At 34.1% G+C, this 19,104-nt stretch overlaps 3 protein-coding genes across 4 annotated transcripts; all 3 read right to left on the bottom strand.

Moving 5' to 3' along the window:
* Positions 1-807: 807 nt before the first annotated feature.
* LOC114712424 (cytochrome b-c1 complex subunit 8-like) lies at positions 808-14,135 on the bottom strand. Of its 2 annotated transcripts, XM_028896960.1 has the most exons (3): positions 14,120-14,135; positions 2,592-2,785; positions 808-1,129 (listed from the first exon to the last, which is right to left on the bottom strand). In XM_028896960.1, exons 2-3 carry the CDS (start codon positions 2,759-2,761, stop codon positions 1,081-1,083), a joined length of 219 nt encoding a protein of 72 aa, XP_028752793.1. In that variant the 5' UTR covers positions 2,762-2,785; positions 14,120-14,135; the 3' UTR covers positions 808-1,080. The 2 variants fall into 2 exon arrangements, with proteins under 2 accessions (XP_028752793.1, XP_028752792.1); XM_028896959.1 differs by lacking the exon at positions 14,120-14,135 and having other exon boundaries at positions 2,592-2,860.
* Positions 5,915-7,600, bottom strand: LOC114712423 (uncharacterized). The gene is made up of 2 exons (XM_028896958.1): positions 7,533-7,600; positions 5,915-7,181 (listed from the first exon to the last, which is right to left on the bottom strand). Exons 1-2 carry the CDS (start codon positions 7,546-7,548, stop codon positions 6,157-6,159), a joined length of 1,041 nt encoding a protein of 346 aa, XP_028752791.1. The 5' UTR covers positions 7,549-7,600; the 3' UTR covers positions 5,915-6,156.
* Positions 11,827-18,290, bottom strand: LOC114712422 (uncharacterized). The gene is made up of 6 exons (XM_028896957.1): positions 17,735-18,290; positions 16,272-16,448; positions 15,530-15,655; positions 15,168-15,356; positions 12,818-12,982; positions 11,827-12,599 (listed from the first exon to the last, which is right to left on the bottom strand). Exons 1-6 carry the CDS (start codon positions 18,032-18,034, stop codon positions 12,219-12,221), a joined length of 1,338 nt encoding a protein of 445 aa, XP_028752790.1. The 5' UTR covers positions 18,035-18,290; the 3' UTR covers positions 11,827-12,218.
* Positions 18,291-19,104: the final 814 nt, after the last annotated feature.

Below are 19,104 nucleotides of genomic sequence, written 5' to 3'. Positions count from 1 at the left end.
TTTCATATGGTGATAGTTCTGAGCAGCCGGAAAATTTGCCGAGAGGTAGTGAGGGAGTGGGTTTTTTGGTTTAAATCGCGGGGGTGCTGTTAACTTAGTTTAACGGTTCTGTCATTTTTATATCAACTTTAAACTCGTACAGGTAGATTTACATTAAAAAAAAATGTTATTAGACGCGCTTAATAAAAATTTGTGAATATTTTTGTAGCAAAACCTATATACGTTTCGTCGGCAATTTTTCCTTGTGTCAATAACTTGTTATTTTTCACCATTTGTAAGTCTGGTATATACTAATTATATAAACACCTTATCTTTCTTCTAAATCTATTACTCATGCTAAGATTAAAAGCTAATTTAAGAGCCACATAAATTTTTAAAAAATGTTATCACGATGGTGCAAAAACATTATATAAAAGAAATATTTTTTTTTTAAAGCAAAATGAAAAAAAAAAAGAAGGATAAACATAGAAAAACTGTAGAAAAAAAAATTGAAAAAATTCGCCATAAACACTTATTTAGAGAATTAATTGCTCAATAACACCTTTCATATGTATAAAATCAAATACCAGTACTTTCTGTGTATCAAAATATACCAAGTGCTAGCATTAGGCAATTAATTTATCCAAACAAGTATTTATGGGCAATGTTCCCCAAAGAAAAATTCCATTTTGGGAGAAAAATTGATGGGCTTCATTGTAAGATTTTTTTTTTTCTTTTGTAAAAAAAAAGAGGCATATAAAGCCCACATGTTCCTAATGAATCTTGATGCTATTTGGATTACACCTATAAGTAAAAAACCCTTGCAGCGGCAATAAAATATGGGACCGCCTGAGTCTTTATTATGAATCAAAAGCTTAATAAAATTAAGCTCAACAACCATTTTGATGGCAATGGCATACAGGCATCTTGAAGATAACAATTATTGAGGCCTCTCAGAGTCGAAACATTCCAAACTTGTAGAATAATATTTCAACCATAGATCTAGTTTCATCAGTTTGAGGCTATTTGCAGGTTACACAAGAAAATTTCAATTGTCTTCTGGTAAAGATGGAGATTATCCGCATACGCTCTTGCATGTCCTCAGTACCTGTGAGCCAGCTTCTCCTTTTCCTGGTAGTTTTGAACATACCTACATACAGCCATCGAAGATGAATTAAATTCAAAACATAAGAAGGCAGCAGTGCCAAATGGAGTTAATATCCGTTTAGTTTCACCTATTTTATGAAAATGATTTCTGCAAAACTCCCAACCAAAGTTTGATCTGGTTATTCTTTTTCTTTTCCTTTTTTTTAAAAATCCTTTCCAATGAATACAAGAGTTGCGACCAGAAAACAAAACTAATAGCAGACTGACTAACTAAAATTGCTTGGCCCGAGGCCTAGTTAACAGCAACATAGCGCCCACTAGGAAAAGGGATTGAGATTAGAAATGCCATTGGAAGCTACCCTGCTTGGAGAAGAAATGGAGGTTAAAAAAAAAAAAGCCATGAGAAGCCCTCAAGTCGTAAGAGTGGAGTAGATTATGGGTAGAATTGAAATCCGGGCTCAAAATCTCCTAATGTATCAAAAGGAAATGCCATTGACATTGGCTTCCCGAATGGTTTTTGGGACAACTTAACAATGTACCATAAACATAATGCACTGGAATAACATCCTTGAAAGCATCATTTCTATGAATTCTATTGATTGAAAAACAATGCTTACATTAAAGTTTGAGTACTTTGTAACTTTGCCCCACAAATAGTATTCTAGTTATGTTCTTTATGTTTATTTTTGTGATCCAAACAATGTGCCTTTCGATTACATACTTGGCAATTTTATTTTATTTTTTTGAAAAAAGGTCTTATGCTGCTAAATTCTTATTATAGGCCATCCACACTCCACAGAGAATGTAAAAATTGTAATTAATATACCCCAAAAATAAAAATAACACCACGAGTTAAACTTCAGCTATTTGGCTTATTTGATACCACTGATATTCCTCCTTCCCAGAAGAACTGTTGACATGCTTTCTTACTGTAGATATGAAATTTAGATCTACCAATCTGTATATCATACAGAACATGAAATAGGGGGCAAAGACATATAACATCTTCTGAGGAATAAGTTCAAATTCTAAGGCTGCGTATGCTTAGAACACTATCCTAAGCTTATCATCAGCTTCCTTTGTAATTAAACTATGGAGTCTGTTAGTATCTTTAAAATCTTCCCTCTCATTCCTCCTTGGCCTCAGCTTTCATATTAACCTTGCGAGGTGTGAATCAAAATCAAATATTCATGACAATATTCGATAATCCGTCTTAGCGCGAGAATCTTACAATTGATGTATTTGTTTTAAGCTTGCGGAACAAAATCAGGAGTTCATAGCAATTTCATCATCCTCCTAGTGCAGAATCTTTCAACACCATGCTAATAATTGAGATGAGCGAGAAAAAAGATTTACACCACACCAACTAAAGTAAAACACACAGAAAAATGCAGGTCCTAAGAAAATAAGACAAGGAAATCGAATTAAAAACCCATCATTTCCCAGATCAGAAACACATGAAGGTATACATAAAAAGGGCTTTACAACAATGGAAGAAAACATACGTATAGGTGCCGACAAGAGGACCGAGCAAGAGCGTGGCGCTGATCCAATTCTCAGAGATCTTGTGGTGAATCTTGGAAGGCAAATCCTTCCAGAGACCAGTCATAACTTTCTGCTGGAAAGGTGAAAGAGCATAGACCACGGCCTTCATCCTAACGGGTTGCTTCCCCATCTCGGCAGCTCAAAGTTGCGGTCGTCGTCTTCCTCCGATCAAATCCGGTTGGGTAGGAAAAGAAAATGCAGTGATGGATTGGGGCGGGAATGGGCTCTGAAAACCCTAGGATCCGAAACTTTCGAATGTCCTAACTCTCATTCCGACCCGAATTCGAGTGCCTTTCCTTTTCTTTCTTTTTTTTTTTTTGGGGGGGAAAAGAAGGAATTCATTACTCAAATGTGTACAGGACCGAGTGCCTTGCTCGCTTCAATGGCTTTTTTACCCGATACGGTAAACATTACAAGATATTATCAAAATACTATACGGTGGGAAGTATTCCCCAAAATATATTACTGGACTTTAACTTTCTAAAAAAGTCGTTCACGTTAAGAACAACTTTGGAAATGTAACATATTTTTAATTACAAAAATTAGAAGTCATTCATAATGTGAATAGACTTCAGTCTTGTCCTTATTCAATAAGTGCTTCAGTGTGCCTTCTCTTGATATTTTCATCACTTGTATTATAGCTTGGGTCAAATCAATCTATAAGATTCGTCATGCGTTGTCTGTTCAGTTCTCTCAGCTTGTGAAGGCATAGTATAAAGCTGAAACGTGAAGTGATAGAAGAAGAAAAAGAGTCTGTGGAAGTAATAAGTGCATGGTTCATATAATTGTTGCATGGTCTGTATAATTGTTGCATGCTCCAAATTTTTTTCTTGTGGTTACTTTCTTTCCTCAGTCCATTCTTTCCTCTTTCTCAGTCCATTCTTCCTCTTCCATAGATATTAGCCATTTCTTCTTCTTTATCAGTTGTTTCCTTCCTCTTCTAGTTAGATATCGATGGTGTGTGTTGAATTGTGATATACTGCATTTTATTCCAGCTTGAAGGTTGATTACTGATCTTATTAAGGTGCATTCTCTTGCTTAATTTCTTTTTTAATTTTTATAGCAAAGTTAGTATATTTAGTCATGAATTTTTTTGACACATTGAGTTTGTTATTAAAAATGAAGACATGTTGCTAATTTTCTTATAATAAAGAATAGAGTACTACTGGTTAAGCATATTATATTACATAATTGTATTCATAGGAGATATAACAACTAAAAAGAAACTAACTCTAATGTGTTCAATGGATCCGCAATAATTTTTATGAAACTGCAGAGAGGGCATACCTTTAACTAGAAAATATATGTGTATACGTCTATTAACATCGTGGATGAAAGTATGAAAATTCAAATGTTGTAGACATAATTTTTTTTTTTAGCTAACTACTGGTTAATATTTGATTTTCCTAATAAAGGATTAAAAGGGGACGGGTATAAATGATTTGGAAGAAAAAAGTAACTAAAATATAAATCTTTTAAGACTCAATTTTTTTAGAGCAAATTTCCAAATTAAAAATTCATTAAATAAAAAAATCATGATATTAAAATTACATTTTATTTATGTTTTGACGATAATATTAAATATGTAATAGTTTTTAAAAAGAAATAAATATTTCCTCATACTTTATGTATTTTAAAAAATAATGCTAATTTATATAGTTAAATTTCTTTAGCTAAAAATATTAAATATTGATTTTTTTAATAAAAGAACGCATGTTTCATTTTCTTCTTGAAAGGCTTTAAATATATTTAATTATGTAGATTTTTTTTGACCTTATATTTATGTGGACTTGAGAACTTTGTTCAGTATTTTTTTTTCTTCTTGTTATTATATCATTAATTTTAGGATATTTAATATATTATGCTTGTAATTTCTTGTATTACATTTCATTTGGAGGCTATTAATTGTTTTATTAATAAAAATAAATTGATATGTAGTAGTATATGTAGCATATGTCTATATATAGTATAATATTTAGAAAATAGGTATAGATTAAAATTTTAGAATATATATGGTATAATATTTAGAATATAGGTGTGTAGATATTTTGAAAAGATCAATTTTAAAAATTATATATTTGTATTATTTTTAATAATTATTTTTATTATCTTATGAATAATAGAACATAGGTTGAAAAGTGAAATATATTCATTGTAGGGAGTATCTTGGCACAAAAAATTTGTAAACAAAGATAAATAAATAATTAAATTTAATTAGGAATCATTTTTCTATGATATTAACATTGTGGTGAGACCATTTTGTGTATTTCTATGATACGATTTTTTTTTTAAAAAAATAAAGTTATTAATAACGTTACAAAAGTTGGTAACAATTATACTGAAGTTGTAAAAATTTTCTTAAAAAAATAGTTGTTAAAGTTATAAAAATACCATTTTTAAGAAAACGTATTATTAAATGTTATACTAAAGTTGCCAATAGAGTTACAGAACTTGTTAACAACATTATTGAAGTTATAAAAATACTACTTTTTGAATTTCCCGAAAAACTTATTGTTAACTGCTATATTGAAATTGTTAATAGCGTTACAAAAATTATTAACTATTATAATGAAGTTGTATAATTTTTTTAAGAAATTGTTTCCGGCTGCCAGAACTCTAGTGACGGCCGCCAACGACAACATCAGAGCTCCAGTGACCAGCTAGCTAGTAAGGGTTTCGGTTTTTTAAAAAAACAATAAATAAAATTAAGGGCAATATAATCATTTCAGCAAATTTATAAATGTCAAATTGGTCACTTTTAACGAAATTGAGATTTTCTAAATTCAAGTGATTATTTTGACATTTCCAGGTTCAAGTATCATTTTTGTGTCATGTTTCCTAGAAAGAAAGAAAAAAAGAAATGACATCGTGGCATTATACATAAGTTTAATAGAAGATGCAGAGAAAGTTGCCGTGTTGATAAATCATCAATGAATAACATCAATATATAAGCTTATAAAAAAAACACCAATATATAAAATAAAGATTATAACAAATCATATTATTTATAAAATAATTAATATTGACAACTTTTTCCCCCGCTGTCAAGGTTAGCTTTCTGTATGACATTCGCCAATTACTAAAGGAATTAATTGGATTTGGCCCTAGAATTACTTTTTAAGAAACTGTAAGGAAGTCTCATTAATGTTAATATCCACGTATGTTAATGTAATTGGAATTTCCCACCCTGAAGCTTCAAATTTGAAAACAGTAAATATGAAAGTGACAAACCAACCACAAAAAGCAAAACAAAAGGGCTCATCAAAAGTTCAACGCAGCTCAATGATCAGATAACCTCTTTCACAGCAAAGTTCTTCTGTAACATAAAAGAAAGGATCCTAGCACATGTTAATGTAAGCAAAAGGGAAACAGCAAAGAAATCAAACAGATTATAAACCAAGAAAACTGAACTGAGCGAACCGAGCTTGTGAGCTCTTTATGAAGAGACAAAATCAAAATCCCAGTGAAGGAGTTAATAAGAAGAAGAAACAAACAATGATGCTGTTGCAAGAATGAGTTAGAGATCTAAGGAACGTAATCATTTTCTATGACTGGTCTGGTACGAGTCCCCAGAGCTAGAGGTGCTTTGGACCCTCCAATGGATGCCATGTGCAAGGGTTCATTGCTTTCTGCAGCCCACTCCATTTCCTGTATCCTCCTGGTTTCCTTAGACCTCCTAACCTTAACAAGCAAAAGATACAATACTATCAACAAAACCAACCCACCAACCAAAGATCCAACAATTATCCATGGAATATAGGACTTCTTCTTCTTCATTCCATGACATTTTTCACTTGGAACTCCAACAGAAGTAGAAGGAGCTGGTGAAGGTGATGGAGATGGAGATGGAGATTCAGACTCTTCCGCAACTATAGAGAAATGGCCTTGTTGACCTGTTGAACAGACATTCCCAGGTAGTAGAATGTCAAATTGAACTGAACCGTTTAAATCAAAGTACACACATTTGGGTGACGGTGATGATAATGATGATGCAGAGTGTGGCTGCTGCTTCTTCTTCACATCTGGGAACTTGATCAAAATTGGCTGATCAGAAGCTCTTATGTCCAGTTCAGGCAACTCAGTGGCAGACAAATTCGCAGCAGAATAGGCCAACAGACCAATAACTGGAGCTAAATAAGAGTAACCAGGCAAAGGGTAAAAACGGTCAGACCAATTGCCTAAGTTGTGATACACCAAAACAAGCCTCTCCACATAAGGCTGTTCAACAACCCCACTTGGGATCTGAAACTCCTTATAGCTTTCAACACCTCTGATCCTCAAACTACCACTCCTAAGCCTTAATGCCGCAATGCTAATTCCTGTTAGGTTAGAGGGCACTTTCCCATCGTAGGGAATCCCAGTTCTTGGCCTAATGAAGGCCCTAAAAGCATAGTCCTGAAGAAGGGCATCCAGTGAGCGAGCTGATAACCCAGGAGAAGAAGCTGGTGATGATGACGACTGAGCATTTAGGAATGGGAGTGAAAGAAGACATGGCAATGCGAGCAGTAGAAAGAAACTGGTTCTGACCCTCATCAAGATCTCATGCGTACCTTCAAAAAATTCAATGAAACCCACTAATTAGAAGAGTGAGAGGCCAAACCCCGAAATTTCCAAGTCCCATAGTACATTTCACCTAAATCATCGAGTTACAACAAAACCCGGCCTTCAAGCAACCAATTCCTGTAATGGGTTAACGACAAATCTTGGAATTCTTATATCTAAGTTAGTGTTTTCAGATTCAAAGAAGCCAGCAATGCGCAAATCTTGATTCGGAAAGATAATGAAGAACAAATTAAAATGGCTATGAAAAACAGATTCGGAGAGACCCGAATTTCATCAAAAATTCAAGAGGCGACTGAGATGTAAAGTTTGGACATGAGACTGGGGAGTTGAAGACTTACTGTAATGAACCCACATTGAAGCTTCATTGTATTATGTTAATGGAGTTTGGAGCAGCAGACGCAGGGTCCTCCGAGCGCGACTCTTGCTTCTTCCCGTACCCACCTGGCACCCAGGCTCTCTCTGTGTTCTTTAGGCCGAAAATCACGTAATTTTTTTGTCACGAGATTCGATTCTTGAAAATTTCTTACCGATGATTTGTACCATTTTAATCTAATGATATAATGATGAAAATGGTTTAGGGAAAAGAGGGAAGGTGAATTTCACATTATCGAGGGACGCGTTTGTGAATTATTATATGGACACACACACACACACACAAAATTTTAGTTATGTACAAGTTATTTCTGTTTTGAAAATTTTTGCTTAAAAGATAAATTGTATACAACTGGAAAAAAATTATACTCACTGCAGTAGCTACCTCTTTCTACTAATTGTTTGAAAAAATTGGTGATATATTGAATATTTGATCAGCTATCAATATATAATTAATTTTGTTTCAGAACAAAACATTAAAAATTTGTCAAATTTTTCATAATAAAAAATTATTTAAAAGTTAGATTTTTTATTAAAAAATTATTAAAAATAATAAGAAAAATAAAGAATCAAGATTGCTGCTGGTTTTTTCAATTATACCAACATCTTGATTTCCCCAAAAAAGGATTTTAATTTTGTTAAAAGGAAGAGGAAAAAGGTCAATGTCAAGAATTTGATTAGGGAGGAGCTGGAAGTAGCTGTGAGTGTGCAGAAAGAAGTTAAGCGCAAGGCAGATGCAGTGAATGCCGCGACCAACCCTTTGCCTTCCTCTTTCCCTCTCCTCCCCTCTTCCTTTACTAATCACTAATTTAATTACCTTCACCCCAAAATTTCACTTTCCTATCCTTTCTTCATTTTGCATTCAAGGAAAAATTCTTAATAAATGAATTCTTAGATAAATTAAAAAAATAAGTTGAAAATACCAATTTAAATAAATATAAATTTAGAAATTATAAATATGAATATTTCATTTAGATTTCAAGTGTAATCCATAAATTAAGATTCTTGTTTGTATCTAATTAATACAATTTTTTCGAATTTAGATAATATTCCCCCTTTAAAATTTTAATAAAAATATAAGATGTTAATAAATTTTAAAATATACATATTTAAGTTTGTCAAAATCAAACTCATAATAAAATACAAAATTTGCATGCGTAAATTAACAAGTATTGGTCTTATTAGTGGAATGGATTATAGCTATGAAATTTTTTTTAATAATAAAAATTTTATGTGAGTTAAGTTCCGGGAACTTATTAGGGGAAAGACAGGCTTCTAAGCTCTAAAAGCGCTTATAGAGTTACTTATAAATCGCCGACTGATAATGTTCTCATATTGATAGTAAGATTCAAATTCATGATTTTATAGGTTATGAATAAATTTCTTACCAACTAGATCAACTCTTATTGGCATAATTGTGAAGTTTAGACTTTAGATTCAAACTATTCTTTGAGAAAACTATCTACTCATCTCAAATTTAAATTAGTCAAAATTTAATGTAGTTTTGAATTTTGGATGGTATGTTAAAAAAACAAAAAAAAAATTGTACCAAATCCCATTAGGGCTAAAGGCTTCTGAGTTTGAATGAAGCGCGTGTTAAGACTTAAAGAGCACCACCTAGAAAGTTCGTACATGGACCATCTATTATTTTTCAATAATAACGCACATATTATACTTTTTACATACCTCACAATTTCACGTTTGAAAAAAAAAATTCATAAAATCAACAAAAGTTGATGTAATTGGTAAGGAATCGATTTATAATACACAAAGTCATAAATTTGAATCACATTCTTGATATAAGAATTTTATTACTGGGTGATCTGTAAGTGCTCCCTAAGCCTAAAGGTATGTCATAATCGTGATGAATTCCTGAAACCTAACTCATCTAAATTTTTTTATTTCAAAAAAAAATTTGATAAAAGAAGTGTTTAGTGTCTTTGCACTACAAGTCCGGCCATGAACCATCTGACTTTCACATTGTTCACAGCGTGAGCACTGAGTGGTATTACCTTCATGAATGCAATTAACTGACAATAAAATGTGCATTTTGTTTATATATACATATGGAGAGAGGCAGGTTCTTTATTAATAAATTCTGGAACAAATGATTTGACTTTTCATAACTTAATCATTACTACAATTTTGCATTGTCATTTGTCAATAAAGAATTTTTTGTTTATCTAAACATGTGAATGAATAATAAAATTTTGTGTGCTCTGCACAAACTCAAAAATGGTGAAAGTGAAAGGGTGGGAGAAGCCGAGAAAGTCATAGCTTGAAAGTTTACAGTTCCATCTTTTCACCACTTTAAACAAGACTGCTTTGAGTATCATAATCTCTGCTTCTAAGAAAAGGTTTCCAAAAAAACAAAAAAGCAACTTTAATGTCCTTTTTTACACTACAAGGGGTAAAAATTGTGTCTTGATCGTGCATTTATTTTTCATCTTTTGAGAAGAAGAAAGAAATAACATAAATTTAGTATTTTAGAGTCGGGTTGATAAGTTGGTACTGACATATAGCTGAAAAAAGGTGCTCTTTAATCAGAATAAGATATTCCTCAATGCTCATACAAACACACACTCATTGGTACAACTTTTTCTAAGTGATTAAGGTTCGGTTTGGATTCACATTGGGTTGGCACAAAAGCCGTTTTTGTAACCCAAAAGCATATTTGACAATTGTTTATGTGTTTGGACAAGTTTTTAGTCCATTTGTGTATGGACCAAAAGCTGATTGTAAGCACGATTTTAACAAACATTTGAACCCTTGCTTACTGCTTATTTATCATGCTTAAAAACTAGTCCAAAGATACTCTTAAGAAAATATCAATTTAGAATGTGAAATCTGTAATAAAGATTTAGTATTCACAAATTCATTTCTCATACTCTATGAAACATACATGGAGATGGATCTTATGATGATAGAAGAGTCAAATTGAATATTTGCATCATTGCACGGGAAACGAAGCTTTGAAGGAAACGAAAGGGAGAAACATGGCATTCGAGGAGCTAGAGGAAAACCCTAAATTCTCTTTTTAAGTGAATTGCAACAAGAATAAAATTAGAAAATGTTAATTAATATCCCTTTTATAGAAATTATGAATTTATTTCTTTTCTAAAAAGCGCCCTATAATAGAGATGAAAAGGAGTATAAATTTAATTTTTTGGCACCACAAATTTTCATTAAAAGACATGCTTATTACAAGAATACTCCATTTGATATAAGTGATTTTTAACAATTTCATCAAATAAATAAAAAAAGTTAAAAATTAGTTAAAGCTTTAAAATTGTCATAAAATTTAAGCAATTTATAATTTTACCCTATTATCTTCTATACTCAACTGTAACATCAAATCAGTCTCTACTATCTCTTACCACTCTTATTAAATAAGAGCTTATGTGGAAGGAAAAATAATGCTCTAAAAAAATTAATGCTATAAAGCATTAAATTCTTTCTTCCAATAATGTTTTCAATAGCTACTCATCCATTACTATTCATGAAGCAGCTACCCTGTTAAATGGGAGGCATTTTTTGAAAATATTGTATTAATTTCTGATAAATTTAATAAGTCCAGCTACAAGAACCATTTTGCTTAATTTTATTGATGTAGCTAGATTACGACTTAGGAGTACAATAAAGCATTTCAGAAGATGGGAGCAGGCAGTATTCAGGACGAAAGCACTTAAGTAGATTACTTATGTCAGGAGTAATGGATATTTTGAGTTTTCATTTAGACAAATAATGCTTATCTTAATTTTAGGCATAGCGACTTAATGAGTTTGTGCATATTAATTATTAGTTCTGATACGTCAACAAAACAAGAAAAATGACTCAAAAATATAGTGCCCGTCCCACTAAATCCGAACTAGATTACTCTAAATCAATTTTGCACTCTGTAAATTTTTTTTTTTTTTTGCAACTTTAGATGAGACTTTTAGTTTCTTTTTTACCATGAATGACAATCATTTTAAATTAACTTTTTAAAAATGATTTTACAATTAAAAATTTTTGTCTCAATTTGCAAAGCTAATACAAACACCCTTGAAATTCAAAACATAATCTTTTCAGTCAGAGTGATTAAAAAGCTCATCAAGTGGAGTACATTTACTTTGAATGCTCCGTATTACATTCACTTTAGCATTATTGGACACATCTTCACACTCAGAATTTAATATTCTAACTTGATGTTTTATAGCGATTTTTCTTTGTGAAACGTTACCAACATAAAAATAGTCCACAGTTAAAAGAATTTATAAATTAAAGAAAAGTATTAATGGCCCTTGACTAAACAAACTGTCCTTACAACTTCATTGTATCAGATATGATCAAATACATGATGCACAGACACAACAGCTGGGTAGTACCATGGGAACCGGGACACCAATTTGCTGCTATACATAAACTCCCCCCTTTAGGGTTAAGGCCGCTATACAGAAACCTGCTAATTTGGGTTTTACGCTGATACATAAATTGGGAACTAAAAAGCTTAAGTTATACAATAAAAGTAATATTACATAACAGGTTATGACACCCATGAAACGTGCAGGACCAACAATTAAATAATAACAAATCAAAGGAAACAATAAGATATTGGTACCATTCAAAACATTTCCCATCAAATTTGTATAGAAGCAGGAGCATTTCATGCGTCACTTGGTGTCCATTACTGGAGAAGAGGATATGCTTCTTGTCAGTTCTGAAGTCTTTGTATCCCTCCCTGGTATAGGTGAGACGCTTCTCCTCAGTTCCAAGCTCTTTGTGTCCATGTCAAGGGCAGTGGGTGAAGACAGTGATGGTGTGGTTGGAGATGAAGACACGGAATCAAGCTGCATGTGAGGCCCTGGGGGCAAATTGAGGGGATTAACTTCGGTCACTTCCTCATTGCTCTCATCAAAGTAGACAACATCTTGCATGGTGAGCTGGTGATATTCAACGACTTCCCTTAGAAACCGATTCTCCCGGGCAAACACTGAGTTTTCATGAGCCAGGCGAGCTTTTTCAGCCAACAGTGTTTCAAGTTGAAGTCGTATCTGGATTGGAAATGTTATCATAAGAATTAACAAATTATTTGGAGCAAGGGGGAAACTAGAGAGTTCAAATCTGAATAATAAAATCCAGGATCAAATCAAATTGAATATTTAAATGTCAAACAGCAGGGGAAAACAAGCATTTAATTAAACCAAAGAAGCAACTTAGTTAATTATACAGGTTAAAAAGGAATAGTGAAATTAAAGATAGAACTGCATACCATATCATCATCTTCTGGGTTGTCTCCCCTTTCACGACTCTCACGAAGAATTCTATTTTCTTCCTCCAGCTGCGCACATCGATCTTTTGCAAAAGCCAAATCAGCTTTAACGGTCTTCAACTCCCGAAGAAGCAACTTTGCTTTGGCCGCCATTGCCATTGCAACCTGTTATATACACAAGGTGAAACAAATAAGCCATTTCTAAATATTCCTTTTACATGAGAAGCAAAGCAAATATGGTAATGATAAATATTAATAAAATCTATAAGACTGCGTAGTAACTGGGACTCTCTCTCTCTCTGTGTCTGGAACACAAAAAAAGTATGCTTTACCTGTGAACAAGAATAAAAAGAAAATGCATGGTTTAACATGGCCCCTTGTTTCTTTTTGGGGTTTTTTTTGGGGGGGGGGGGGGGGGGGGACTTGTGGGACATGGAATCAGTCCTTGCAAAAATCAGATGAGAACAGAATGCTTTAAGAATGGGATGACCATTATAATGTTAGTTCTACAAAGATATACCGCCCGGGGGGGGGGGGGGGATATTTGGTTTGCAGGTCTTCAAACGGTGAGCCTATAATTGGTTGGAAAGAAAATGAGCTAGTTTCAATGAGCTGGGAAAATAAAAGGCTTCAAGAGTTTATTGAGCAAATACACACTCCTTGTCCACCTTCCTTTTTCATTCAGAGGAAGCATGACTTGCAGAAATAAATGTGAAACCCCCAAATAGTAGTTAACTAGATGAATTTTTCATAACAAACTCCTAATCCTTTAGGAGTTCCACTAAGGTTTCTAAACAGTAGTCTTTTGTCAGTAAAGGGGCATAAACCCTATGATTGGTTCAGCAGAATTTTTTTGCCTTGTCAATAACTACTTAATCCTAATGCTCTGCTTGGATGCAAAGAAAAATTGAGAGGAGAGAAAATGAGAGGAGAGAAAATAGAGAGAAGGAAAAATTAGAGGGAAGTTGTTATCATCCCTCTTGCTTGGATGGATGAGAGAAAATAGAGAGGAAAGAAAATTAACAAATATTTAAATGACTAAAATGTTCTTATCAAAATATATCATATTTAAAATTAAATTAAATATTGCAATAGAAAAATTATCCTAACATTAGCATCATTAAATAATTTAAAATCAAGTTATTTGGTTTATTTATATTTTCAAATTATTATGGTTTAAAACCAAATTATTTAATAAAAAAATTGTTTTAAGATAAAAAATAAAAAGTGAATAAATTTTTTAATATAATAAAAGAAAATAAATATGGAGAGGAAGGGAGAGGAGGGGCAATCATGAAAATCTTGTTTTCCTTCCCAAATCTCTCCATATATGGAAAGAAAATTTGGAGAGAAAATAGGATATAGGGCCCACCTTATTTTCTCCTTTACTTTTTCTTCCTCCTACATTTTCTTTCCTATCCAAGCAAGAGAAAACTTGTTTCTCCTCATGTTTTCCTCTCTAGTTTTTCCTCCTCCCTAATTTTCTCTCAATCCAAGCAGGGGGTAAATGTTAATGTTGTCATTCACCAAAAAGATAAAGTAAATTTTAATGTTGTTAGAAGAAGACCCATGATCAATTTTAGCAATATGTTCCTCCAGAAATAGTCCTTTGAGCTTGAAGAAGCATTAATGGAGTATAAACCTGACATACCTTGGGCCGAAATTTAAGAAAATGAGGCTGGAAAGGATCAAATATCTCATTGCTTGATCTTAGAAGCTCCAATACCATGTCAAAAGCCTTCATCTCAAGCTTAACCAGTTAGGACTTGGGAGAAGGCTAAGGATTTATTTTATTAACATTTCTAGCAATTTAGCTTTATCATTTTCTATAATAAATGACAGCAGGTCAGATTCATGGTTAGTATGGAAACCAAATTAATCAAGCTAATAAAGATCCCTTATAGCTTATAAGTAATTACACAGGCCCAACAAATTATCATGTTGAGCAGGTACTGAAGTGCTAAACTCACTCTTTACAACGAGAAACAACCCTCATCTTTCATTATGCATGTTAAATATACCAGACGGTGGACTTACAATTAAGAGGCACAAAATGGCCTCCGTTAAAGCCAACATTTTACTCCTATATGAGCAGCTATGTTATTAATTATTATCCATTTGTATTCAACCGTTGATCTAAGTTTCATGCAATTCTGAGCAGCTACACCAAGAATTTAAAACTGAACAGTGGATTTGTTTTCATAACTAACAAATGAACACAATCCCCATGCCAAAAATCCCATTTTAGAAAGCTGCTTTTCAACCAGAGGACTATATGCTGGGAGAATAATGATTGATCACGCAATTTCATTCAACCACACAAAAAAGTGATACACAGTTGCCACCTTACGTCGCGAGATGCCTTCAATTGAAGTTCTTGGTCTGTTTGCATCTGGGTCCGTGATTGTGAGTGTTGGTGTGTAGCAGAACGGTTTGTCTCCTGCCTCTCTAACTCAGAGCTGCCAGGCTTTTTCTTGATATGATTACGAGTTTCTTGGATGATGCCTGAAGTCCGATTCTCCACAACTGTAAAACCCTCCTGCAAATGTGAAGTAACGTTAGTGCTGATAAGACCTTGGACTCCACGGACCTTTTTTTTTTTTTGGGGGGGGGGGTGTGTTGTAATGCCTACGGCTTAAAAATTTATAGAACCTACAAATTATAAAATGACTTCCTGTTTCTTTCAACATGTGAAAGAATTTAGGAGATTACCTCCAAGGCATTACCAATGGTGCTACCAATATTGCTTAGAGAAGACGTGATTGCATCAAATCCCTTAAGTAACTTTGGGTTGTCCCTTTTGAGATTGTTCTCCTCCATGTTATATGAATGTTGGAACTACAGAGAGAAAGAAATGATAATCAAATTTGACAGTTGAAGCCATGATGAACAAGAAACCGCTAACAAGCCAAATGCAGAAACTGTGACAATAAAACACCTCAATTTCCACAAACAGCCGGAAAAAAAAAAATCCATATTGAGCCAGCCACAGTAGATTAACACAAACATTCTCATCTTATTGGTCAGACTTTTGGTGCAATAAGTTGTATTTCCCTACATCAGATGCAATTTTCTTTTCTTTTTCTGGTTTTTCTTTGGATGAAAAACTATAACTCATATGTATAATCTACTTTTTACAATTCAATAATATTCATCACCGTTCCTAATATTTTTTTACATTCTATAACATGATTCTATTTGAAGACTGTTCTTCCAAAGGTCACATCAAGCAACAATGCTTTTAAATAGCATTATCATTTATTACTTTACTATGAATAAATCTTTGATTTTTGTGTTTCCCTTAGAAGTTTATATATTTCCCCTGCAATGCAAGAAGCAAGTTATTCTAGTTTACTATAACAAGGGAACTCAGAATAATGAACCTTCATCAGCATATTAGCCAACCTTAGCATGTTGAAAGTTCCTAGCGGCAAACATATAATTCCTATCTCACCTTGCCCCTAGAAGCTGCACCAGGCATTTGTGGCTCCACCCTCCCAGGTGCTTTAGAATGCTGGGTTGCCTGTTCATCCTCAATTATGGATTTGGCTTTTCTGGCCAGAGAACCCCAAAATCCTTGCTTGGACTCATTCAAGGTTTTCATTGACGTATATTCATAGACTCTTGAATCCTATAATTACGAACAACATAACAAGTTTGGCAGAAAGAAACAAACACTTCAAATCAGGGAAATAGTGTTCTCCGTCTGGAGAATATAAATTACGAGTAAGAGAGAGAGAGATGTAGGCAAATATTTTTGACATCCATTTCCCCATATTTGATGCTTTAAATCATTAAGGAATCCAATATCCAGCTTTCATTTACTGTCCACAACTATAATTAGTTGATAAACTCAATTCAAAGATATAGGCACTGGAGCACGTGGTTTTGAAGCCTATAGACTTTGACTCATCCCTATAACCAAACTCCTGAGACAACTATTTCTTAACAAATAAATTATTACATAATAAAATGCTACTTATATCCATCCACTAAAATCATAGCAAGGAGAACATACCATTGCTTTGAAAACAATTACGGCTCAAAGACATACATAAATGATGAGACAGCTGTTACCATGATAACATATTGATAATGAAAATCTGTGTTTCCAAGAAAATATGGCTAAAACTCAAAAAATTGATGTAAACCCAGAGGGAGAGAATTTATGCTTAAAGACAGCTCACAAAATCATCATATGTTTTGACAGAGAGTAAGAGCCCTGAAGAAGATAAATAACATAGAAATAATTCTAAGAGTTCCTTTCGTTTTCCATCTGATGAGTAATTACGAACAGAGCATGGAAAATTAAAAAACGCTTTCGGTCTGCCATAAGTGCCAAAAAGTTTTCATTTAACTGATCAGGAGCTTTAGAAAGTAAGCCAGCTGTCAAACTTCAAAACTTGGTGCCAACAAAATTGGATGACATCGAATCTCAAACTTCATAAACCTGGAACTTATGATATCATCCTTAATCACCGTCCTGATTGAGAAAGAGATCAACAAAATACAGCATCCTTTTAAATTTATGAAATTTCAGTCCAACTAGAGGAACCAAAAACGAGAGATAAGTCTGACACACTGATTTAATATAAGCAGCAGCACACAAACAGCACAGACCTACGAGGATAAAGGAATGCTTCAAAGTCAAATGTAATAAAACAGCACAGACAGCAGGTGTTAAACCGACTAGTTTACATGTTGAAGAATTCCATATAAATATAATAACGAGAATACATCGCCCTTAACGCGCTCAGTAGTGTTTTCTACTCTAGTTTCATTCCGGACAGAAAAATTCCCTCTTGTTTTGATCAATTTTGGCCCAGCCAAGTGAACAGTTCACATTTTACTACGCATCAAACCTGAAGACAGAAACAAAAGTCACGTGGCAGAAGATAAAGAAGGTGGGAAGAAAACCTTAGAAGATACAGGTGGAGTAGGAGTTGGTAGGGCAACGGAAGGAGCACTGGGAAGGTTGGAGTGACGGTAAGCAGAGGAGAGGGAAGAGTCCCGACGAGCCGAAGATGCTCTAATGGCTTTGGCAGCTAGTGAAGACGGAGACGAAGTAAATGAGCTGTCAATATCAGCGGGCAGGGCATCAAAAGAAGGAGGAGGAGGAGGAGGAGGGTTCCGAATTCCTTCGTCTGAAAATTCTTCAAATGTCGCCGACGGTCTTGAAGTTCCTTGCTGCCTCCTTCTATACGCCATCTTCGACATTAACAAAAACAACGAGTTCTTCTCCTTCGACACCGTCAGCACGAATCAGTTCTTGCAGATGCTCAAATGGAATTTGGCGAGCAACCCCAGAATCCCAGGAAGCGTTAAGATTGAATGAAATTGGAATTTGGGGACAGCCAAAAGGTCGAAAATCGCAAGCAGGACCACCCTAATCTTCTCTCTCCACCATCACCAGTTGCTTGCTTCTCTCTCTCACACCGCTTCGTCAACGCACTGCAACGCTTGCTCCCTCAGATCCGGATCCCCATTATTCACGTGGAGATGCCCATAATTCAAACGGGGGAACCCGGGTCGGATCTTTCGCGCCGAATTACCTGAAGCCCAAAGTCTTGGGCAGGGGGTTTGGGCCCAATAACCTCAAAACTAACGGAAACGTACGCCCGATCTGATTTAGAGATGGCATTGAACAATGGGCTGCATGGGACAAAGTTCTATATTGCGCTTAGTCCATTTCTTCGTTATCAAAAAAAGGGAGGACCTGTACCAAAAAAAAAAAAACAAGATGGGTCCTCTTCTAAATTACGACATCCTTATTTTTTCGAATTACTTCATTCAGTATCCCAAGCCAGCCCTTATGTCACGGGAAACTCAACAGGCTTGGACTAATCCGGATTTGGCCATTGCAAGACCCCAAGGGCAGCTAGTCTACCACCAAGTTTTTAACGCTGCTGCATGCCCAAGGCTCAAACTTGACCTTTGGTTAAGCTAGAACGACTCCTTACTAGTTGACCTAAACGCTTGGTGGTTGTGTGACATCCTTATTTCATTTGAATGAATCTAATTGATATGACCAACGAAGATTGGGTTTAGTTGTTCACAACATGAGAAATCAAAATTTGAATCCTTCATATTTAGTGCTTGACAGTATCTTCAATAGGATTACCTCTAATAACAAAATACATATGCTTAGAGAAAAAAATATCATTGATATGAAAAGTGAAAAATCATCCACAGGGTTAAGTTTAGTAGAAGAGGCTAGTCCTTAACAATATGACAAGTTAAGGTTCGAATCCCCGCTAGTGTCTCGACTAAAATTGTCTTTAATAGAA

The sequence above is a fragment of the Neltuma alba genome, unplaced genomic scaffold (assembly GCF_004799145.2).
Source record: "Neltuma alba isolate B1F8T4 unplaced genomic scaffold, ASM479914v2 tig00011360_pilon, whole genome shotgun sequence".
Lineage (NCBI taxonomy): Eukaryota > Viridiplantae > Streptophyta > Magnoliopsida > Fabales > Fabaceae > Neltuma > Neltuma alba.
The sequence above is the reverse complement of the archived record's forward strand: the minus strand, read 5'-3'. Positions and strand labels throughout refer to the sequence as shown.